The sequence below is a fragment of the Geotrypetes seraphini genome, chromosome 4, assembly GCF_902459505.1.
Source record: "Geotrypetes seraphini chromosome 4, aGeoSer1.1, whole genome shotgun sequence".
Classification (NCBI taxonomy): domain Eukaryota; kingdom Metazoa; phylum Chordata; class Amphibia; order Gymnophiona; family Dermophiidae; genus Geotrypetes; species Geotrypetes seraphini.
Window position 1 is genome coordinate 8,600,080 of NC_047087.1, and position 24,932 is coordinate 8,625,011.

Below are 24,932 nucleotides of genomic sequence, written 5' to 3' on the forward strand. Positions count from 1 at the left end.
AAGGAGTAGCAACATTCCATGCTACCTTTTCCCATGGCAAGCAGTGGCTTTCTCCATGTCTGTCCTTAAAATCATCACATTTAAAAACAATTTGAATATTCACCAGAGAATGGAAAGACTGGAGAATTATGAAAGGTGATTGAATTTTAGATTTCTGAGTTTTCCTCAATCTGCTCTATTTCAACAATTGAGATGTTAAAAAAATTTTTTGAGAGCGGTCTTATAAATTCCTGCTGAGTCTTTGCCCCCAATAACAAAAGCTTACTATATTTCTATGGGTAGTCCACTAAAAAAATTCAGCTCAGAACCAGGCCAGCCTTGATGTTATGGGTCTCTTGGCGAATTCAGAAACGGTTTTCACTAAAGCTACCCTTATTGTTACATTTGCATTAGAATATGATAGGAATTGGATACTCTGAATGTATTTTCAGATTTAAGGATGTAAAATTTATGGGTAATTCCATTTTGATATTTTCTGACCTTTGTAGGTCCACTCAACAGAGGAGAAAGGCCATTTTGGCTCTTAAACCCCTGGTATTGATTCTCAAAGGGACTTTTTTCTTGCAGTTTCTGTGTAAATGTATCGTTAAAGTAGATGCAAAATCCTTTGCATTCGAAAAAAATTTTGGGAAGCAAGAAAACCTCTGATACCAGTAGCAATCTCCACTCCCTCTAATATGAATTAGCTGGAAATTAATGAAGTTTAACATGTAAATCCGCTAGTTATAAATTTCCTTTATTTGATATTTTTTTTTTCTGATTTGGTTTCAATGTCTTGCCTCAGGTCTCCTACGAATTTCCTTATTAGTGAGGTTTAAATAATATATATTTAACTTCAGCTGTAACCTTATTTTCTTGTCAAGATTTATGCTTGTAAAAATTGGAAATTTGAATAAATAATTACACAAAAAATCATTACATACAATCATACCCAAGTCCCACTCTTCTGTCATGTACATCAGTTCGTCACCCCTAAACTGTACTGTTCCCTGTGGCGTACCAAGAGGGCGGGCTGGGGGGGGGGCGATCCACCCCAGGTGCATGCTCTAAACAGCACCTCAGCGCGGCTGCCATACTTATTCCAGAGCAGAGTCAGCAGCTGCGCTGAAGTGCAGGAAATGCGATGATTGCGTCTACTGCCTCTGCTCCGGAAGAGGTAAGTGACATCAGAGGGAGGTGGATTGGCAGTCATCGCGGGACCTTGCCGCAACTCCCTGCGTTTGCTGGCCCACCTCCTTCCAGGATCACTTACCTCTTCCGGAGCAGATGCAGCAGAAGCAGTCATCGCAGGACCTTGCTGATTTGGATGGAGAGAGAAAGGAGCATAACAGGGTGGTGGAAGGAGAAAAAGGGGGTCAGGGTGGTATGGAAGCATGGTGAAGGGTAAGAAAGGGGGTCAGGGTGGAATGGAAGCGTGGAGGGAAAGAAAGGGGGCAGATGCTGATGGAATTGCAGGGAATGGGGAAAGAGACATAAGGTGGAAGGATACTGCATGGAACTGGGTTGGAGGGAGAGAAAGGAGGCAGATGCTGATGGAAGTGGGGGGAAGGGAGAGGAGAGAGTGAAATGCCAGACCATGGGGAAGGAGAGGAGAGTGATGTCAGACCACTGGAGGAGGGAAGGGAAGAAGATGGATGCCAGACCAATGGGGGTGAAGGGAGAGATGGAAGGGGGAGGCATAAAAGTTTCTGGAAGGGGAATAGAAGGAGAGAAGATGCCATATAGAAGGGGCAGAGAGAGGGTAGACAGTAGATGAAAGGAAGAGAGTGACACGAAGATGAGGAAAGCAGAAACCAGAGAAGACAAGGTAGAAAAAAATTATATTTATTTATTTTTTTCTTTAGGGGAGATGCATCGATGTTTCTGTGGTGTTGCATTGTATGCAGAGTCCAGCTTCTTGGTGCTTCAGTTTAACCTTTGTCTACGTATTTTTATTCTATCTCCCCATTTACAAAACTATAGAGTGATTTTTAGCGTTGGCATCTGAGCTGTTACCACCATGGCTAAAAACCACACTACAGTTTTGTAAAAGGGGGAGGGGTTAGTTTGTGATTACATACTAGGCGAAGGTGTTTTCTGTGTTCGAAAAGACATGGTTTTCTGTTAGGATTGATCTGTACTAGTCTAGCTTGTTTAGTTTTACAATGGGTGTATTGATGTTATACTGCTCACTGCATATGTAAGATTCTGCCTTTTCCTAGGTACTCATGTGTGACGTGTGGATTGTTACTAAAAATCATGTTTTTCATACAGATGGGGGGGGGTGTCACATATGCCACTGACTGTTCCCACAGGATTTTGCAGCCCAAATACATGACCTTGCATTTCTTAGCCTTAAATCTTAGCTGCAAAATCTGGCCCATTCTTTGAGCTTCACTAGGTCCTTCTTCATGCTATCCACACCATCAGGGATGCCTACCCCATTCACAAAGAGGCAAACCTTACCAAACAGCCCTGACTGTGCACCCCCATTAGAGCGTGCAACTGGGGCAGACTGCCCCCCACCTTCGGTACACCACTGCCAAGGAGGCATGCAAATCTCTCTCATGCATATTGTGTATACCCCCCAATCGGCAAACGAAACAAAATCAGACCAGCAAGTGTAGAGAAGCACAATTTATTTGGATTTAAATAAGTTTCGCTTCTCTACATCGGCTGATCTGCTTTTATTTCATTTGCTGCTTCTTCTGATTGCGGATCACAGCCTCTCAGCGTTCTTGTATCCCAAAACCAGGACTGAAATTGAGAAACCTTATTCCATGTACAGGTTTGTTAAAATAGTAAGCTGTTTTAAGTTAGTCTGTACAGGCAGAGGAGGTTGGACGCTTTGCTATAACGTTCATTTCAATAGAGCAGACAAAATATGTTAAAAAAAAGTGATATTATTCCCTATATGATATGTATTACATTTCTCATATATATGAAAACTCACCAAGCAGTCATTCTTTCTCTCTTTCTTCTCTTGATTTACTTATTATGTTAGTTTCCTCTTTTCTATTCCTTTTAGGTTTGTAATGCACTGTCTGAACCCAGAATCTATTTTCCAAACAGGTATATCTTGATGCATTACTTTATGGAAGCTTGATCTTACTGTTAATGTTTTGCTTTCTGTTTATTGAAAATATAATAAAATATTTGAACTTAAAAAAAAAAAAGTGGATGAGAGGCAGGAAGAGGAAGGAGCTATGCGATGAAGGATGCCCATTTTTCAAGAGGGACTGATGGAACGGCAGAGTCTGGTTGGGATGGTGAAATCTTGCTCATGGGCAACCAGGCTGCAGTACTTGAATTAGTAGAATTTACTGGCAAAGTCCGGATTGGAGACACAGAAAGAGGTTTGGGCTATGTCCCTTTCAGTGGCAAACAGACAGAGATTGTGGCTTCCACATACTGTAGAACAGGGATCTCAAAGTCCCTCCTTGAGGGCCCCAATCCAGTCGGGTTTTCAGGATTTCCCCAATGAATATGCATTGAAAGCAGTGTATGCACATAGATCTCACGCATATTCATTGGGGAAATCCTGAAAACCCGAATGGATTGCGGCCCTCGAGGAGGGACTTTGAGACCCCTGCTGTAGAAAGTGGATCATCCTCCAGGCAATGACCAGACTGTATGTGCTCAGGGCAAGGGAGGATTTTGCTACCTTCCATCCCTTTTTTCAGGCTTACAGACTGGCTCAAAAGGGGGGGGGGGCACTGCTTTCTCTGAAGGACCAGGGCATTCACACTTCTTGCTCACCTTTTGTGATGACTGCCTACAAGGATACAGAGTCTGCCCCTATATTCATTCATAGCAATATTTAAGTGGAGAAGGATTCTGAGAAAGGAATGATGAATAGTGTGGATTGTTCAGATGAAGAAACAGAAGGATTTTTGCAAGTGAGAGCTTTCAGGACTTTTAGTGAGTTGCTGGAAGCCACAGAGCTCTTCCCTGGCCAGTCAGCTATGAGGCTGAAGTACATCCAGCAAACCTGTGCTTCCTGTTTAAGTTACGGGAAGGAAAGGGCGTGGCTATCATGGATATTATGGCTTGCCAATGAAATATGTGATGTATCTGAGCAGGAGAAGACTGTACAAGGTGCAGGCATGCTGGAAATGGATGTTATGTAATATCTTGGCTTATGTTCAACCATTTTGGAACCAAAGCATGCCTGAGATCATAATTCACTAAGCTGTGGAGGCACTGTCAGTATTAACGAAGGATCCTGTGAGCTTTCTAGGAGGAAACAAAGAGTAGATCGTGCAGTCCAGAGAGCAGATCCCAGAAAGTGGGGAGGGGAAGGAGAAGGTCAGCGACTGCACAGTGATAAAGCAGCACATGTGAGCAGCAGCGGACTGGCCTAAGGCACATGGGAGAGTTGACTATGTGGGTCTCTACCTACATTTACGACAGACATCTTCAGATCTGTGACCCAGTGTCAAGGAAATGAGAGATAAAGCAGTGCTTATTATGTCCTCATCATGTGTGGCGCTTCGTAGCCAGTGGTGACAATTAATTTGGATCCTACCCAAGACTCTGCTAATCACAGCAAATGCAGTGTAAAACAAATGCTCTTCTACAAAGGGTCATTTTTCCCAAAACTGATGGGGTTAAAATTTCCAAGTATTTTGGGAATCCAATCAGTATTGCTGCAATCACAAGTGGTTTGATTTTTTACTCCGTCAAAAATTACACAGACTAGGGGACACTAGGTGACGTTACAGGGAAATACTTTTAAAACCAATAGGAGGAAATATTGTTTCACTCAGAGAATAGTTAAGCTCTGGAACGCATTGCCAGAGGTTGTGGTAAAAGTGGATAGCGTAGCTGGTTTTAAGAAAGATTTGGACAAGTTCCTGGGTGAAAAGTCCAAAGTCTGTTATTGAAAAAGACATGAGGGAAGCCACTGCTTGCCCTGAATTGGTTAAATGGAATGTTGCTACTGTTTGGGATTCCGGAATCTTGTTATTCTTTGAGATTCTGGATGGAATGTTGCTATTCTCTGGGATTCTAGAATCTTGTTACTCTCTGGGATTCCGGAATCTTGCTATTCTTTGAGATTCTGTATGGAATGTTGTTACTCTCTGAGATTCTAGAATCTTGTTACTCTCTGGGATTCCGGAATCTTGCTATTCTTTGAGATTCTTTGAGATTCTGGATGGAATGTTGCTACTTTTTGGGTTTTGGCCAGGTACTAGTGACCTGGATTGGCCACTGTGAGAACTGGCTACTGGGCTTGATGGACCATTGGTCTGACCCAGTAAGGCTTTTCTTATGTTCGTATTATCATTGATTTTTCTTTTTGCTCTAAAGTCTTTCCAATTCAATTTGTGAATTGTAGTATTTTATCCAGCTGTTTTTCATCAATTCGGTTAGCATGCCGCATCTATAAACCGAACGGAAGGAGTACTTTTTTCATGCAAAATGTTTTATTTGTTTATTTAATTCATTTTCTTTCCTGTTGTCCCCAAAGAGCTCAGGATAGCTTACAGGTTATTTTGGGGAGTTTTATGTATTTAGTGTATGATTATGCAGTTACTTATATTTTACAATTTTGGATGCTATATATATATATATATATATATCTTTGTGGTTCTTGTTCAAAGTATGAATTTAATTTGATGAAAGTAAATCATGTGATGTGCCTTGAATGAGCATATCCTTATATTGGTGCGTATCATATGGTTTTAGAACAGCTGGAAGCTTTTCAAAACCCGGACAAAGTGAAAAGCTGTCCGGACCCCCGGACATGTCCTCGAAAAAGAGGACAATGTCCAGGTAAATCCGGACGTATGATAACCCTAGCAGAATATCACTTTTTAAATAAATACCGTACATATTTTAATAAAAGTAAAGAAAAAGATGCACTTTTCTTCTCTATGCCTGTGATGTCAGGAGTTCTGTAACACAGTAAAATATAATGGCAGAATAAGCTCCTCTTGGGCCATCCAGTCTGCCCAACACAGTGGTTAGAGCCACACCCGCCACTGTATGCAGGGCTCCCTTTAATCATGCCGCGTTAGGGTTTTTCATTGCTGGTCGCTATGGTAAAAGCTCCAATTCCTACGAGCGTTGGAGCTTTTACTGCAGCGGACGGTGATTAAAAATCCTCCCTAACACGGCATGATAAAAGGGGGTCTAAATGCTGGTTGTCAAATCATATGCCATGTGCCAGCCATATAGGCAGCCAAACGTAATGGGATGATACAAAGTTATCATCAAGACAACAGACAAGTGTTCCAAGTGTCTGACAGGCCCACAAGGTCTCGACCTGCTCTTTTTCCATCACCTTTTCAACATTGTTTATAGTGAATTTGGGCCTACTTTGCTAAGGCACTGATTGGTTGTTATACAGCAGTGGCCTCCAACGTGTGGTTCCCAAAGTCATCCATTGCAGCCCTCAAACAGTTGACTGACATGCTCTTCAAATCCAGCAAAAGCATTCATTTCAATCTTGCCCACTTGATATCGTAACTGCAAACTATCTCTTAAGTGGAATTTGCTGCGCTGACAATCCAAAGTAAAGTGAGATTTTAAAATATATTCTTGACGTGTTGTGGAATCAAATTTAGTATTAATTTTTCATGTTTAATATCCAGTCTGAACAAGCTGGTCAATTCGATTTACAACATTAGTAGTATTTGAAATCTTTTGTTGGCCCTCAGAACTTTCTCGTAGTCACACTGTGGCCCTTTATTCTACAGCTCCATCTTTGACTTTGCTGCGATTTGGAATCGTTTCAGTACTAGCTTTCGTAATGCTTGTTCTTCTTTCCTGGCTCTTGGGCTGCTATACGCATTCTCTCAGTTCCTTTTTGAGTGTGCTCAGAAACAAACTTATTCCCAGCTGCCCAGTTCCAGTCCTCGAGATCTACTGGCAGGCCAGGTTTTCAGGATATCCACAATGAATATGCATGAGAGAGAGATTTGCATACCAAGAAGGCAATGCAGGTAAATCTCTCCCATGCATATTCATTGTGGATATCCTGAAAACCTGGCCTGCCAATAGATCCCGAAGACCAAAATTGGGCAGTCCTGGTCTAGGATATGGTGGAATCAGCAGATCTTTTCATGAGCCTTTACGGTAAACTCTAGCACAGTTCCCCGCAATCTTTTTGTAGCTGCAGGCATCCTAAACTCGAGGCCGCAGCTGCAGGGCATCCGGAATTGTGCAGACGTCAATGCAATTATGTCATGGGCATGTGTGATGTCATCACGTTGACGTCGGCGCATGTGCGGAGGTTCTCCAGACAGGGCCCTGTGCCTGCTATTGCTACGGCGGAGGGGTGGGGGTGCTGAAGGAGGAGAGGAGCCAGCGCAGGCTGACTGACTACAGGACATGCCTCTTGCCACAGGTGACTCATCAAATGCACAAGGGACTACTATGCGCTGACAATTGCGCCCCAACATCACTGAATGGGAAGTGACCCTACAATTGGATACTATTTTGTCTTTTTGAGGGGTTGTGGGGTGGAGAAACCCCCCATTACACTTAAAACATTCACTTTCTATCTAGTGTTAGGGTTAGGTTTACATCATGATTATGGGAACCTTTTTACTGGATATCTGGAAGGCCCTGATTTGCTCAGACTCCTCAGGCCCCTCCCAAGGGATGGGGCCTGAGGCATCTGAGCAAATCAAGGCCTTCCAGATATCATCGACGGGCCGCAATTGACATGCACGCACTTGTCCATGTACACAATTGTCGGAGGCGCATTTGTCCTTCGTGGATTTGTTGGTGTACCCTTGCCACAAGAGGCATGTCCTGTAAGCAGTCATCCAGAGCCTGTGCCTCTCCCCGCCGGCGTCTCGTGGCACACTTGGAATCTCATCACGGCACACAGTTTGCGATACACTGCTCTAGCACTCAGTGTAGGGCAGGAGGAGCACACAGCAGTGGTAGAGAGAAACAACTGAACAAGAGAGAGTGTCCACTCAAGCTCCCCCTCCATAAGAATCCCTCTGAAAAATCCCCAGAATCGTTGGGACCCTCCTGACCTTTATCACAGACAAGACACCATCGTTGGTCTCGGCGTCGGTGCGGATGGAGAAGGCTCCCTGCGGTTCCTGGCTGATGATCGAGTACTTGGCCAGCCAGTTGGAGGAACCAACCAGGTCCTTATCGTGCACATGCACCCTGCCAATGTCAACATCTGTGGTGTGCTCCGTCACCTCCGTCGAATACTGCATGCAAACAGAGAGAAAAGATGATCACTTTCCTGTTTCACCAGGAACGGGGACAACGGCAGAGATACAGTGACCTCACCAGACCGAGCTGCTGGGTTGCTGCATCATAAACTATTTGCATATTCATAAGCCCTCGGGGTATATTTAGTGTCTGCATGATTTTACCTTTTATTCTGATATATAATAATAATAATTTATTTCTTATATACCGCTATACCGTGAAGTTCGATCTGGTAAAGAAAGACATGGGGATAGTAAGACGTTTCCAAACTATCTCCCTCTTTTACGAACGCATAGGAATTCTATGAGCGTTGCAGCAGTTACTGGCGCTGCCGGCTCTAAAACCCGCACTATGTGTTCGTAAAAGAGGGGCTATGCCAGGCATCAAAGGATAGACATGAGAAGATCTTAGGAAAAATTAATCCCATGACAAACATTTGCTTGAAAAGGCTTCTGAAATGCCATTGTGGCATTGTGAAGAACAAGAAAACTGTTGGGGTCGTTATTCCCTGAAGATTTGCAACTGGGCTTTTGCTGCATACTGAGCTGAAACATTTCCCAAGACCCACCCGCGAGCTGAATCCAGTTGGGTCAAAGTGAGACCCCTACTGGGAATTCTTCTGCTTAAGAGGTGAGATGAGTTACGAGTGGTTTGGTCGTCTGGGCTTGAGAACTGAGCCTGCCGTTGGCTCAGCATTTGGAGATAACAAAGATGTAAAGCCAGGAAGTCATAAAACCTAAGTTTTTGTTGCACAGAAATAAAGGTTAACAATAAAAAAAGGCTTGAGCTGATTCCTTTTTACTGGACTTATTTGATACATTTCTTCATTAGCTTTCAAGGGTTAACCCTTACTTATGTCCGAACAGAATAAGCAAAGGATGATTTTATTACTAGGAAATATAAATGAATTTTAAAAAAGGACTCCAATGATAGTCTAAAAGAGAAAGTTGGAGGACCAGTTGATAGTCTGAAGGAGAAAGGCAAGAGACCCATTGCTTGACAAAGGGTTACCATATGGTTCCAGAAAAAGGAGGACGGATTGATACATTAAAGCAACGGAAGTAAAACCCGGATGTCTTAATCCATTTCCCTTTTTCTAGAGCCATATGGTAACCCTATTGACATAGTCATGTCTAGTAGCCAGTGAATTTCAAACAGTTGCTGAAGCACTGTCATTGTCAGAGCAGGTGTTTGTGAGGGACACTGATATCACCTCAAGCCCTTCAAGTACTTGGAGATACCCCCAGGAAAGAGACTTGGGAGTATTGGTCAACAAATCGATGAAGCCATCTGTGCAATGTGTGGCGACGGCGAAAAGGATGAACAGAATGCTAGGAATGATTAAGAAGGGGATCACGAACAGATCGGAGAAGATTATCATGCCGCTGTACTGGGCCATGGTGTGCCCTCACCTGGAGTACTGCGTCCAGCACTGGTCACCGTACATGAAGAAGGACACGGTACTACTTAAAAGGGTTCAGAGAAGAGCGACTAAAATGGTTAAGGGGCTGGAGGAGTTGCCGTACAGTGAGAGCTTGGAGAAACTGGGCCTCTTTTCCCTTGAAAAGAGGAGATTGAGAGGGGACATGATTGAAACCTTCAAGATAATGAAGGGAATAGACTTAGTAGATAAAGACAGGTTGTTCATCCTCTCCATGGTAGAGAGAACGAGAGGGCACTCTCTAAAGTTGAAAGGGGATAGATTCCATACAAATGTAAGGAAGTTCTTCTTCACTCAGAGAGTGGTAGAAAACTGGAACGCTCTTCCAGAGTCTGTCATAGGGGAAAACACCCTCCAGGGATTCAAGACAAAGTAGATAAAGACAGGTTATTCACCCTCTCCAAGGTAGGGAGAACGAGAGGGTACTCTCTAAAATTAAAAGGGGATAGATTCTGTACAAACATAAGGAAGTTCTTCTTCACCCAGAGAGAGGTGGAAAACTGGAACACTCTTCCGGAGTCTGTCATAGGGGAAAACACCCTCCAGGGATTCAAGACAAAGTTAGACAAGTTCCTGCTGAACCGGAAAGTATGCAGATAGGGCTGGTCTCAGGGCACTGGTCTGTGACCTGGGGGCCGCCGCGGGAGTGGACTTTTGGGCACGATGGACCACTGGTCTGACCTAGCAGCGGCAACTTCTTATGTTCTTATGAATAAGACGTTCTTGCCTTAAATGGACCTGTATAGTTAATATGCATCTCTGCCTATGATTTTTCAGTCATGTCCCAAGGGACAGTTCTGACTTTTGGTGGGTTTAGCATGGGTCACACTCCTTGTCAACCATTTATTCCAGGCCACCAGTCATAGCTCCTGATCATACGCACAGTTCTAGGATGTGTGACCTGTAACATGGCTAAAATGACCAGAAGATTGTTTGTTGAATAATAACTTGGTTTTCCCAAAAGAGACATCCCTTATGGGCTGCTAGCTCAAGCAGTTGACCACATGGCCAACTCCTCCACACTCAGTCAGGATACTGGCCAGGACAGGATCCTTTGGAAATTTGTTCACTATGGCCTCCAAATGGCTGGCCAGATGGTGTGGAGGCACAGATTGACTATCTGACCCGCCTGGACTGGAGCCACCAGGAAGAGCTTCTGGAATCAAATCCTTAGCTAAGAGGTGTGTGGAGGGTGGAGGGTGAGGGAACAATAAGGTTTAGTACTGACAGAGTCAGGCAGCTCAAGGTATCCACATTGGCAATTTCTTTGCCAGGCTTTGATGAGTATTGTATAGTCACAGGCTCGCAACATGACACTCCAGCACCGTATCTGTGGTGAGAAGACCAGGTTGATGGGTGACCAGGGGGGGACAAACATAATCTATTGGTGCATAAAATGCTAGAAGAGGAAGCTAGCTCAGAAGGAGAAATTCAATGTTAGCCCAACAGAAATATATCAACTTATAGTTTTAATTTGGGTTTGTCAACCTTTATTTCTGTGCATATCGAAGGTTTTTGTTGGGAAGAGGATCAGTTTCTGAAGTTTCTTCCTACCTGCTTCCTTTTTCTCATTATCCTATTGTGCTTTGAAATGGAAGAAAAGGGTTCAAAGCCTCTTTAACAATCAGGATTTGATGATCTTAGCCCTTAAAGAGAAAGGGTTACCGTAGGATTTCTTTGGACAGATCTTACTTTCTCTTCACGTTAATTTGCTCTTTTAGATTCTCTCGTTCTGTTGTCTAAACCCATAGATCAAAGCACTGAACCGCTTCTTATCTTGCTATATAGAAATATGGAAACCATGAAGTCCGTCTTATCTGCCACAAGCCTTTGGGTTACCTGATTTTTATTTCAAAAGAAGAGGATATGTGGTCCCGCCCTATTCCCCCCACAGCCCCGCCCTATTCCACTCCCCCCCAACCCCAGCCTCACACAAACTCGTCTCTTCAGGGCCGCGTATGGAGGGCATTTGCACATGCATGGATGTGATGTGATGATGTCACACACACATGCATGCGTGGGACATCACTACATCACATCCGCACACGCGCAGTTGCCCTCCAGACACAGTCCTGTGCGCAACGCTTTTCAAAACCTGGACAAACTGCCGGGTTTTGAAAGCCCATCCAGACATGCAAAGCCTCCGAGAGTAGGCTTGCAGCCAAACTTTAATGAGGGACTTGACATGGGTCGTGCTTCATCGGAACGTCTGCGTCAGGGATCATTTATCTCAGTAACATAGGCAGGGTGGGGTCCTCTATTTTTTCTGTGTTGGAGCAATGTAACCTGTCCTTCCAAAATGCTACAAAAAACAAGGCTCAAGAGCCTGAAATGGAGATTCTCTGGCACAGCAGATTCTCCGTTTCAGGCTCTTGAAGCTTTATCCCTCTCAGGAGGAGCTGAAAGATGTGATTGACACCCTTCTGCAATAGTTTGCAAGCATGGATTGATTGCCTAGCAAACGACCCTGTGTTTATGTAGCAGAATATTCAATGATAGAAAAGAGAGTATGACATGGAAGGCAGAAGAAAGGTCTATTACCTCTTCTTCAGTGAACTCCGGTGGATTGTCATTGATGTCGTCAACGTATATTATCGCCACTGCATTGTTCGTGAGGCCATCACCAGCCATGTCAGCTACTTGGAGTGTGAGGTTGTACGTGCTGATCCTCTGGGGAGAGAGGGCAGGAAAAGTGAAGCTTCTGAATTGTACATTTCAGTTCCACCTCATGTCTGCATAAGTTCATTAAGCCCTTTACACTTTCTGTCCAACAGCATGTCTGGTTGTGATGCTACGGCCATCCACATCTACCTCTTCCCGTCCCATTCTGTATGTTAATGGGAGATTACGTCCTATGTACAGCAGACTTCAGTGCCCAGGAGTAAAGAAAAGCAAGGAAGGGCCAAAAGCTAGCTTCTTCCTGAAATGATCATAGCAGTGGGAAATTAAGAAAATCAGTCTCTCTGCTCTGAATTTCCCTTTGGTCTTTCACCAATTCCAACTTGTCTTCTCTCACAGTTTACCTTTTTCAATTTTTCAGCTAGAAGCACATGGACAGGTGGACATTTTCTGTTACCTCTCGATCCAGGCCTACTTCCACCATCCGTATCTCCCCCGTGTCACTATTGATGCTGAAGAGCTGGGGTGTGCCTTGTGCCACGATGGAGTACTTCAGTGCCGCATTGTCAGTCCCAGGCTCATCAGCATCCGTGGCTTCCACCTTCATCACAGAAGTACCTGGGACCAAAAGTAAAGAGAAACACTGTGTCCAACTGTGGAGATAGGGTAGGAAGAATCCAACATATCTGGGGCAGGAGTATTAGAACCTTTCCCACAACCATATAGTGGAGAACTTGTCTCCCTGTGCTCTTGGACTGACCTTGTCCAACATTTGGACAGAGTTGTCTTATTTATACCTGCCATCATGTTTCTATTAAGCAGAGCAAGAGATAGTGGATGGGCAGACTGGATGTTTCTATGATTCTATAGATTCACTGATCCGTGTTATGAAAAAGTACCTCTCCCAACTGAGGCTACTGGCATTTTCCATAGGGTGCAGCTGTAACCAGGAAATTAGCAGAGAAAGTTTCAGGTACTTTTGTTTTGGAAGAGCCCATTGGTATTTTCCTCTGTTACAAAAAGAGATGGGGAAAAAAGAACGGTAGAGGCGGACCACACAAATTCCAGCCAATGCCGATCTGCATTTCAGCACAGAAGTGTCTGCCTCAGGTATACGTAGATGCATACAATATTCGTACAGATGAACTGCAAGAAACAAGACAAGAAGAATCCAAACGAGTGAGTCTATTTATGTTATGTCATTTGTGGACTCATATCCTGCCAAATCCTCCAAGTGGAGTTGGGGGCGGGTTACAACAGATAGTCAAAGCAACATGATTCTTGATATACAACATGGGTGCAATTTCGGCAGTCTGAGTATTCATGCGATATAATTGGAGCAGCCATTAGCGATATGAAGTCAACATAGTTTCATTAACATACAATGTGATGATCGTAGTGGATAGTGCTAAATGAGTTATATTGTACATCAATTTATTCCTTCCAGGTGTAAGTGTATATTTTGCCATAGAATTTGGATGTGATGGATTGCTGGCTGATATATTTACATTGTGTTCCTCAGTATGTTAGATTTGGGTCAGGCCAGACTTTTTCGAAGAGCCATATTTTTAGGATTTGCGGAACCATGTATATGTTGGGGCAGTACGGATTTCTACTGAAAGTGTGTTCCACACATTTGACTTCCTTGCATCTGTTCTTGAAGATATTAAAATAGAGTTTGCCATCAAATGAAAAACTGTTAGAACAACAACAGACGATGACAGCCTTCCTTGTAAATAGCCAGCATGATAATGATAATGATAATGATAGTGGTGCCCCAAGGGATCTGCAGGAAGCAGTCCACTCCGGGTGCAGCCCATAGGGAAGTACTCTGAGGGCCAGTGTCGTGAACTTCTTCTGGCAGTGGCAGTGCTCACAATTCAATGCTTTTCTGACATCGGGCCTTCCTCTCTGCTGGGTCCTGCATTTGCTGAAACAGGAAATAGGTGAGACCAGAGAGAGAGAAAAGCCCAAAGCCAGCAAAATCTGTGAATTGTGAAGGCCATGCTGCCAATGGAAAGGGGGGGGGGGTGACAGAGAGAGAGGGAAGGAAAGAGGGGAGGGAAAGAGAAATGCTGCACCCAATTTGGGAGAGGGAGGAAGAGAGAAGGAAGACCAGGGAAGGGAGAGGAAAGGAAGGAGAGATGCCAGACCATAGGGAAGGGAGGAAAAGGATGGAAGGAAAGGAGATACCAGATCATGGAGGGGGAGGGAGAGATGCCAGGGCATGGGGGCAGGGAAGGAGGCAGAGATGCCAGACCAGGGGAAAGGAAAGAGGGAGGGGAGGAAAAGGAAGGAGACAAGATACCAGATCATGGAGGAGGAGGGAGAGAAGGAAGTGAAGGAGAGGAGATGTCAAGGCATGGAAGGGAAGGAGATAGAGATGCCAGACCATGGGGTGGAGTAGGAAGGAAGGAAAGGAAAGGAGAGTGATGCCAGAGCATAGATGAGGGGATGGAGACAGAGAGAGAAAATGGAGAGGGGGTGAAGCTGAAATGAATCAAGTACAAAGGAGAGAAGGGGCACAGATAGTTTATGAAAGGGACATAGAAAGAGGGAAGATGCCATATGGAAGAGATAGAGAGGGCGGACAGTGGATGAAAGGGGCAGAGAGAGAGAGGGCAGATGCTGAATGGAAAGAAGAGAGTGAAGAGAAGATCATTAAAGCAGAAATGACAAAAGGTGGAAAAAATATTTTTTTGTTGCTTTAGAATAAAGTAGTATTGCAACTGTTTTGATAAAAGTTTATAAACAGGATATGGAAATAAGCCAATGTTTTTATTGGACTAAGCCCCCTTCCTCAGGTCAGGACACAATACTGTAACAGCAGTATATTGTACTGACTTGAAGAAGGAGTATTTGTCCTCTGAAAGCTAATTGAAAAATGGATTAGTCCAATAAAATGGTATTTTCTTATTTCCCATTATTTGTTTTATTTCTGTTTGTTAATTTGTAAAGTTATTATTGCTATTTCTCAGTTTTTTTCAAATTTACATCTGCTGTCTTTATATTAGGGGACATGAATCACTGTTTTTGTTTCTGTGGTGTAGCATTGTATGCAGAGCCTGGCTTCTTGGTGGTTTAGTTTAACTTTTGTCTACATATTTCTATTTTTAGTTTGTGATTACATATTTCATACTGGGCAATGGCATTTCTGTGTTCTGTGTTACGAAAGACATAGTTTTCTGTTAGCAATGACTGTGCAGGATTGTTTTGTGCTAGTCTGGCTTATTTAGTTTTACCATGGGTGTATTGATGTTCTACTGCTTACTACAGTATGTAAGATGCTGCCTTTTCCTAGGTACACTCTTGTTGTGCGAGTTGTGAATTATTACCAAAAAATCATGTTTTCCATGTAGAGGAGGAGGTGTTAAAAAAATGATGGTCCCCGGGTGTCACATATGCTAGGTACACCACTGATGATAATAAAGATGAAGATGCAAGTACATAAGAACATAAGCAGTGCCTCCGCCGGGTCAGACCATAGGTCCATCCTGCCCAGCAGTCCGCTCCCGCGGTGGCCCAAACAGGTCACGACCTGTCTGAATCACTAGAAGGGGCTCCCTTGCCACCTTGGTTTCTCATTGAAGTCCTATCTTCCCATCAAAGTCCTAACCCTCCGGTCTTGCACATGCACAACCTGGTTGGGTTTCTATACTTATTATCTGGTTAGCTTTCTATACTTGTGTTACATCCCAGCACCTCCCTCAGTATCCCACGATCCCTTTATCCCTCAGGAATCCGTCCAATCCCTGTTTGAATCCCTGTACCGTACTCTGCCTGATCACTTCCTCCGGTAGCGCATTCCAAGTGTCCACGACCCTTTGGGTGAAAAAAAACTTCCTTGCATTTGTTTTGAACCTATCTCCCTTCAGTTTCTCCGAATGCCCCCTCATACTTGTTGTCCCCTTCAGTCTGAAGAATCTGTCCCTATCCACCCTCTCTATGCCCCTCATGATCTTGAAGGTCTCTATCATATCTCCCCTGAGCCTCCTTTTTTCCAGAGAGAAAAGCCCCAGCCTATCCAACCTCTCGGCATATGGGCAGTGTTCCAGCCCTCTTACCAGTTTCGTTGCTCTCCTTTGTACTCTCTCAAGTACCGCCATGTCCTTCTTGAGGTGCGGCGACCAATACTGAACGCAGTATTCCAGATGTGGACGCACCATCGCTCGATACAATGGCATGATGACTTCCCGCGTCCTGGTTGTTATGCCCCTCTTTATGATGCCCAGCATCCTGTTGGCTTTTTTCGAGGCTGCTGCGCACTGTGCAGTTGGCTTCAGTGATGCATCCACCAGCACACTCAAGTCTCTCTCAAGTCTGCTGTCTCTCAACAATGCCCCCCCAATTTGTAGTTGAACAACGGGTTCTTTTTCCCTATATGCATGACCTTGCATTTTTCCACGTTAAAGCGCATTTGCCATTTGTTTGCCCAGTCTTCCAGCTTGTCCAGGTCCCTTTACAGGTCCTCACACTCCTCCCTGGACCTAACTCTGCCGCACAGTTTGGTATCATCTGCAAATTTTATAACCTCGCACTTTGCCTCCTTTTCCAGGTCATTGATAAATATGTTGAAGAGTAATGGCCCCAGCACCGATCCCTGTGGCACACCGCTCGTGACTCCCTGCCGTAATGAATTAGACCCACACTGTGTCTAATGTAGATGATAATGACAACAATAGATTATTTTTTTTTTTTGCTCTACGGCAGACAAGTGTTTCCTTTAATCAGCATCTGCAGACCCAGTCAAAAATCAGTAATACCGCAGCCTGGCCTGATTTGCTCAGACTGAGCCAGTATAATTGTGGAACACCTTTGTAGCTGTGCTGGTTTAATAATGACTCACAAGCACACTTACATGAATGACAGTCACTTTCAAAATGTAGTTTCACTAAAAGCAAAGTGGATTGAAGAGTAGAGCAATAAAATTGTTCGGATAAAACCATTAACGATAGTCACATTCATTGTAGTTATGAGACTTTTTACTCAAAAAGTATTATATTAGGCAATAATTTTTTTAACTTTTACTTAAGATCATTGCGCTTTCTGAAGACGACTGTGAATCCAAGGCTTGTTGAAACTGGTAAAATTACTTTTTGTGGTGTAGGAGTTAAGATACGTAACTCCTTGGAGGGTCAGATACGAAATTGTCGTGAAAGGGGCATGTTTAGAAAATTACTTAAGACGCAGTTATTTGTAGATGCCTTTTTCTAGCCAATAATTTTCCTCTCTGGCAGAGTTGATGAACTATTCATGATCTTCGCTATGCAAGCTATGGTATTACTTTGTAGTTATGATTTCTGAGGATTGTTTGTATTACATTACATTAGTGATTTCTATTCCACCGTTACCTTACGATTCAAGGTGGATTACGTGAGAATTGTCATGATATTAGGAAATGCCTAATGAGTGGTTTGAATATTTTTGATTTGCTAAGTAGTAGATAGTGTTGTGGGTGTTTATTTTATCATGTTTTTGTTTTAAAATTATGTATCATTTATTTATTTATGATCATTTATTGCGTCACATTAACTGTCATGTACCTTTTCTTTTTAGATGATTTCCTTACGCATTCAGGGTGGGAGGGAGGGGGGAAAGCATTATTATTTATTGAAATTATATAGATGTTCCTACTTTTATTGGTGAAAGGGAGGGGGGAGAACTGATTGTTTTCAAAATGTTTGTATATTTAAAGTGCTTTTCCTGATTTGTTTATGTTTAAATTCTTTGTAATGCTCTGTTAATATTTGAAAAATAATAAAGATTTTTTTTTAAAAAAATTAAATTTACACATAAAAAAATAAAAAATTATGTATGTAAATTATGTAAACTGTTTAGTTTTAAATGGTATAGAAATTTTTAAAATAAATAAAATAAGTAAATTTTAAAATATGTTCTTCACCGAACCCTTACCCTCCCCCACTTGTATGAAGCTGCATGAGGTTTATCACCAGCCATGGCGGTCAAAGCTCCGATGCTCATAGACTTCCCATGAACGTCAGAGCTAATACCACTGTGGCCAGTGATAAAAAAAAACCGCTAATGCGGTAAAGAGGGGTTATTTGAGTATTAAAAAATGCGTGTATTTTTACTTTTGCTCTGGTGGTAAGTTGTACTGCCTGAGAGAGACGTTTTTCTGCACACATGATGCCCATTCTGAAAGGGAATGACCTGCCTATCGTTTCACTACATATGATATATTTTAGAATCTACCTTGGCCTTAGGGTTGAATATAACTAAATAAACCAAGAGATCCATAGCCCCCTTTTCTCCAGGTACTTTTCCCCTGCAAGCTCTGCTTTCGTTACCTTCTCTGACTTTCTGCAGGGCATTTTTGGCTCCTGGATCTACGTTCACCCTCGTACAGCAAATGCGTGTTTCACACAACCTACTATTTATCTAGGAAAATAGCCAAATGCCAAGTTAATGGCTCTTAAGCGAGATTTGAATCACTTTTTGACAACAGAGTTAATAATTATGAAAATGATGTTTAAAAACACTTAGGACTGTATGAAAGGGGGTGGCAAGACCTGCATGCCAACGATGTCTCTCTACTGGTAAGTGCACAGCTCCGCTATGCTGGGTTTGTCGGTCTCTACCTCTCCAGCTCACCTGGAATTGACCCTTCCAACACGTGGCCGGTAAAGACACTCTTGGTGAACGCAGGCCGATTGTCGTTTTGATCTACCACCACAATCTCCAGGTCAGTGGGATCTTCTAGGGTAATGCCCTCGAGGTCCACAGCAAAGGCTTTAAGCTGAAAAACACCCAGAAGAAACAGCCCAAGAAAACGTTACTGGATAAAACCGTGTATATCCCTCAGATGAAAGGCTCCCTTCATCACCCAGTGTCTGAAGAGTCGTAGAGACAGCAGCGATCCCTGAAGGATCAAACGGCGTGGTGGTGACCTTGCATGCTGTGTGCTATCTTTCTTTATAAACATATATGAATTACACTAGTCTTTAAGCCCGTTACATTAACGGGTGCTAGAATAGATGTGTCTGTCTGTCTGTGTTTTTTTTATCTCTCTCTCCTTGGCCGCTTTCTGACTCTCAGCCCATCCTAAAAATGTTTTTGATGAGGCACTGTGCAGACCTTTCATGTTTAAAGACTCGACAACGAGAGACCTGCCAGCGGCCGGATCCAATGGGAAGCAGCCATCTGTTGCAGGCTGGAGTCGGGAGTCAGCGCCAGGAGCTTTAATGGCTGGTGGTTCCGCGTAGAAAGAATCCCGCGCCTCTTTGAAAACTGTCACGCCGCTGGAGCCGGGAGGCGACGGAGAGGGCAGGGGGTGCTAGCGGCCGGCAGCCGCCACTCCGAGGCCAGACCGTAAGCCGCGCATGCGCACTTCCTAGCTACAGCTCACGGAAAACGGACGCACGCATAGGAAATGCGCATGCGCGGTTACCGTTTTATTATATTAGATTGTTAGTCCAATAAAAAAAGTCTTATTTTTTTCTCTTGATGTTTTTATTTCTACATATACCACGAAGAGTGGACTAACACGGCCACGGCACACCTTTTCACTATAAAAACATTACAAGCCGCGTCTGAGGAAGCTGCCAGAGCCTCACTACACATTCATTTCAAAAGCCATTGGACTGCTGCTTCATCGTGAGACATCTCTCTCTTTCTCTCTCTCTCTAAATATACTTATACATCTCTCGCTGTATTTGCTAGGATAGGGGATTAACAGAACTGCAAATACAGAAAAACTGCAAATAACTTTTTCATATGTTAGTCACTGTTTTCTATTCAAAACCATCGTGAATCTGGTGAAACTGCGAATGACATGGTGGGAGACCTGGCCTGATCTTGAAGGAAAGGCAAAACAAAGTGCTGGGAATCGGCGATTTTCTCTGTAAACGCTTGGAATCAGCAATTTCTCTATGCAAGCTGATGCACTTTGGGGGAGGAGCCAGCAAGCTAAAAACCGCAAATAATTGAAACCGTGATTGCTGAAACCGCGAATACGGAGGGAGAAGTGTATAATGATATGGAGGAGAGTGGTGAAATATTTGCTGCTTCCTCGGTTACTTTTTTCCATGCAAGTCTTCTCCTGTCTGCACCGACTGCTCTGTAGAAGACAAGGTCTGGGGTTGAAACGGTTGGGAGAAATCTCATTAGGGGATGGTGAAGGAGCGCAGTTCTTGTTGCCTTCAGTAGGAACAGTGGCGTGGGGAGGGAAGCGGTCCGCCCAGGGGGCACTGACACCCCTCTTTTTCTCCGACCGCTTCGCCTCTTCCCATTCCTCCCCTCACCACATGCATGCCTGCTTCCCTACCCCCGCACCTCTAGTAGTTCACTGCCATCAACGTGTTCCTCACGACCGCATCAGCTCTCCCACTGAAGCCACTTCTGGATTCCACGCATAGGAAGTGACTTCAGAGGGAGAGCCACTGAAGTTGCAAGGAGCCCCTGGACAACTAGAGGTACCGGGGGGGGTGGGGGGGGGGAATCGGGGAAGGAGCAGGAGTGGGTGGAAGGGCATCTCCACCCCAGGCACCTGTCACCCTCACTATACCACTGAGTAAGAGGTGCTGTAGAGCAGGAATTATTAACCCATTCTTTGGGGTCTGCCTGGCCAGTCAGGTTTTCACTGGAGGCATTTCATACAAACATATCTTGTGCATATTCATTGTGGATGTCCTGAAAAGCCAGCCAGGCAGTCCTCATGGAATGGGTTGAGAACCAAAGGAGTGATGCAATCCCAGCCTCTCCCAGCAGAAGGTGCTCTAGAGAATGGTACAAGCGTTTTCCACTAGCTGAGATGGTGAATGGCAGTGAGCACAAGTGAATTTAGCTCTCATGACTGGGTTTTGACTTTAATGCGCTCACGTATGACTTCTGTCATAGTTGGTTGTTCTGAGTGCGTCTCAGGTATCGAGTACTGAGTGAGCCACTAGTTAGTTCAGCCTGAGAAGATCTTCAAAGCCAAAAGAAAACCCTTAGTTATACCATTGCATAGGGGGGGAGGGGAGACAGAGGGGTGCAAACCAGAAGAAACATTACCCCTAAGAAACCCAAACTTGGTACCCTCATTACCTTGAAGTGATCATTCTTCTCTCGGTCCAGCAAGGTGTTGAGGTACACCACACCTGTGGTCTTATTGATGGAGAAGATACCCCGTGGCTCCTCATCCACCCCAGGGCCCTTGATGCTGTAGAGAATACTTCCATGATTCCTTTTATCAGACTTTATCTGGCAGGAGAGAAAAAAATAGTTCTGTATGGGAGCCTGAGATGGGTCAAGAGGTCATTGGAAAACCTGTATCAGAGGTAAAGTTGGTGGGAGGAGAGTTGAGGTACCATATCTGCATGGGGAAATTTGGGAAGGAGCCAGCAAATGAGGATCTGGGATTGGGGTCAGGAGATTGAGGGGAGGGGTATTACCTGGACTAATGCCAGAGGGATCTTTTTGTAGTTTTCAGACACGCTAATTGTAGGAATGACCCAGGCTCTTTTTATTCTTTTCAGCCCATCTGCTGCTACATCCTGCTGTTGCCATAGATTCAGGACAGGGAGTCCATCATTCACAGGGAGGCTCAAGACCTGAGAGAAGAGTTAAAGGGATGAAAGGGGTAATGTTCAAAGCCTTAGGATTAGCTCATGTTATCTGCCAGAAGGACCTCATTTAATCCCATTCCTGGTTGGAAGCAGTAGAAATCTATATATTATAACTTAGAGGACAATTTTCAAATTGAGATAAACTCAACTCCACTGGTGATCTTCCTCATGGCAACGCTTAGAGGAAAAAGCCTCGGGTTAAAAGAGAGAAGAATGCTCAGCTGAACTTCACAAACATCACTGGCTTAAAAAAACCTCCGGAACGCTCTTAGAAAAAAAAGGGGCGATGCAACCCTGTGAGCACCTCTCAAATTAACAACTCCCTACGTGGACCTGCGTTTCGTGGTACTGCGACCACTTGTCTGGAATTGTTCACAGAGTTGCATTCTGATACTCTGGTATACTTAGGCCCAGATGCACTAAAGTCAGCGATCGTCTAACGATCGTTGCTAAACCGGTATTGACTGATTTAGTGATGATTGGATTTGCCGCCCTGATGGCTCACTGCGTGATTTTGTGCATGATCACTCAATCTCCGATCCAGCCATGCAAATAAGCTCATTAATATTGAAATGCCTAAACTAGCAGTGCGATTGATGCTCTAACATGACATCCCAATGCACAAAAAAAAAAGTGATTGCTTTTAGTGAACAAAAAAATCTCAACCGGTCAAGACCAGTCGCTTACGTGTTCTATCCATAGTTCAGCCCAGAAATTTATATACCTTTTTTTTTTAAATGAGCAATGATGCTGTGTATGTGTTACACATGCACAATATCTGCTCCATTAAAAAAAAACCAAATAAGAGTCAAGCCCCCCCTCCCGATGACAAGCTGCTGCACCCCCTGATGACATCTGTGGATCCCTGAACCCCCCAACGATGATGGCTATCCTCTGACAGTGACGCATCCAGAGAGCCAGGAGGGATGCCCACTCCCTCCTGCCTCAGCAACCTGGTTGTGCATCCGGGCCACCTGCCCCCCCCCCCGGCACTCCCCCATGCTCCCTCCAACATCTCCCATCCTACATGAAGATTCCCCCCTCCCCACCACCCCACCAACAAGACCCCAAAAGACAGCCCTGGTGGGCTGGGGGATCAGCTCAGAAGCCCCCCAACTCAAGCAACCCCCCAGCCCCTGCCCCATACCTCGTTGTAGAAGCCAGCAAGAGGGATGCCTACTCCCTCTTGCCAGCAGGCCTGCCTTTTCAAATGGCGGGCCTTCCCCTTCCTGGTGCATCCCAGGATGCACCGGGAAGGTGGCCTAAGGCCCTGATTGGCCCAAATACCTAAGGCCCCTCCCATAAGAGTGGCTTAAGGTATCCAGGCAGGGTTGGACAGGGATTATGAACAAACCTCCACTCAAATCATTTGCATGCAAACTTGTATGAGCATCAGTTGCTGTTTTGGGATTGGCCAAAAATCAGACTGCAGCGGAGCCAAGTGGTTTTATCAACCCTGTTTAGTGCATCTAGGCCTAGGTACGGTATTTCTCTGTCCCCAGATGACTTATTCTCTTGGAGGTACCTACCTCAACTGGACTATTGCAACTGCGCCTACCTTGGCATCAACACCACTCTTTTTATCCACAAATTAGAACTCATCCGGAACACAGCCGTTAGACTAATCTACAAATTGAAGAAATTTGATTCAATCACAACCTTCATCAGGCAACTACATTGGCTCCCAATTTCATCCCAGATAATTTTCAAATTGTCTTGTATCCTACATCAGATTCTATACGGAAACTCAGCAGCCCCTCTTATTCAATTATTCTCTACTGCTTGGTTGACATCAAAAAGAATCCTTAATAGAATCCAACTAAACCTGCCATCCACAAAATACCTCCACTACCAGCGAATTTTCTACTCTACGTTAACTTATATGGGTGTAAAAACCTGGAATGACCTACCAGAGGTCATCAGGAAAGAGACAAACTATACCACATTCAGAAAAATCCTGAAGACTCCCCTCTTTGACAATTAACTGTCTTAAGGCTCCTTTTACGAAGGTACGTTAGGGCCTTAACGTGTGGAATAGCGTGCGCTAGCCGCTACTGCCTCCTCTTGAGCAGGCGGTAGATTTTTGGCTAGCGCGCTAATCCGGTGCGTGCGCTAAAAACGCCAGCGCACCTTTGTAAAAGGAGCCCTTAGCCTATATATAACAACCCCCTACTTCTAGGTCCCTCCTCTTGCTTCTCCATGCCCCTCCCCTTTTCTTTCCCCTTCCTCTTTGAGCCTGTATAGGTATGTGCGTCTCACAAATGGAAGATTCGATTCGATTTGATTCGGTTTGTTCTAGTACCAGGCCAGTCAGATTTTCAGGATGTCCACAATGAATATTCATGAGAGAAATGTGCAGGCACTCCCTCATGAATATTCATTGCAGATATTCTGGCTGGGCTGCCTCCAGGGTCAGATTTGGGAGCCACTATCATAGATAATGCAAAGAAGGAAGTACAATTCCATCTAGGATAGATGCAGAAGAAGCCCCAAAATATCCCAAAAAATCACAGCGGCTGTAACACCCGCTAGTAACAGACCACCTCAATTCGTAGGTTACTTTGCAGTAAAATGTTTTAGAAATGTTCAGGTACATCCTAGTGTTCAGGAAAGCATTTGGCCCCTGCCCTAGTTCTCTAATCGTTAGGCCGTTCCTTTTGACAGAGGTACAGAGGAGGCCTGCTTTGTGGGTAATCTGACGAGATTCTGTGCATGCACCTCCACCCTTAGCAGTCTCTCAGGGCGCCTAAAAGTCTGCCACATCCATCACTTGGAAAGAATGTTGGGCGTTGGCAGTGCTCAGCGGTCAGTAGTCAAGAAAGCAAAAAAGAGAGCTATGAAGGAATCAGAAAGCAGCAAGGAATATCAGAGGCCTTTCTCAACCAAGATATGGGAGGTCTGTAGGCAGCAGGGCTTGGGTTTCCCTTATCAACCATCAATCTTGAGAGTCAGATTCTTGAAATCCCTATTTCGGTCTTCAGCCCTGACTTAACATGTTGTCCATAGATTCTGTTCACTACAGAGTTTCTGAGTAGCATATTTGGCAGCGAGGGACTGAGGTGACATTAAAATTTGAATCTATGTTTGTTTTGTTGTGTGACCTATGAGGAATCTGACACTGATGTGTCACATACAGCTTT

The 24,932-nt window shown here is 44.3% G+C and overlaps 1 protein-coding gene across 2 annotated transcripts in view; it reads right to left on the minus strand.

The window, feature by feature from the left end:
• CDH15 (cadherin 15) overlaps positions 1-24,932 on the minus strand; it is an 85,247-nt gene that overhangs the window by 23,159 nt on the left and 37,156 nt on the right. For both annotated transcript variants that reach the window (XM_033942851.1, XM_033942852.1), the window contains exons 2-7: positions 21,619-21,777; positions 21,272-21,427; positions 18,839-18,983; positions 12,684-12,844; positions 12,149-12,277; positions 7,977-8,162 (exon numbers count right to left, since the gene is read on the minus strand). In XM_033942851.1, coding sequence (XP_033798742.1) covers positions 7,977-8,162; positions 12,149-12,277; positions 12,684-12,844; positions 18,839-18,983; positions 21,272-21,427; positions 21,619-21,777 — 936 coding nt within the window. The remainder of the gene's footprint in view (positions 1-7,976; positions 8,163-12,148; positions 12,278-12,683; positions 12,845-18,838; positions 18,984-21,271; positions 21,428-21,618; positions 21,778-24,932) is intronic.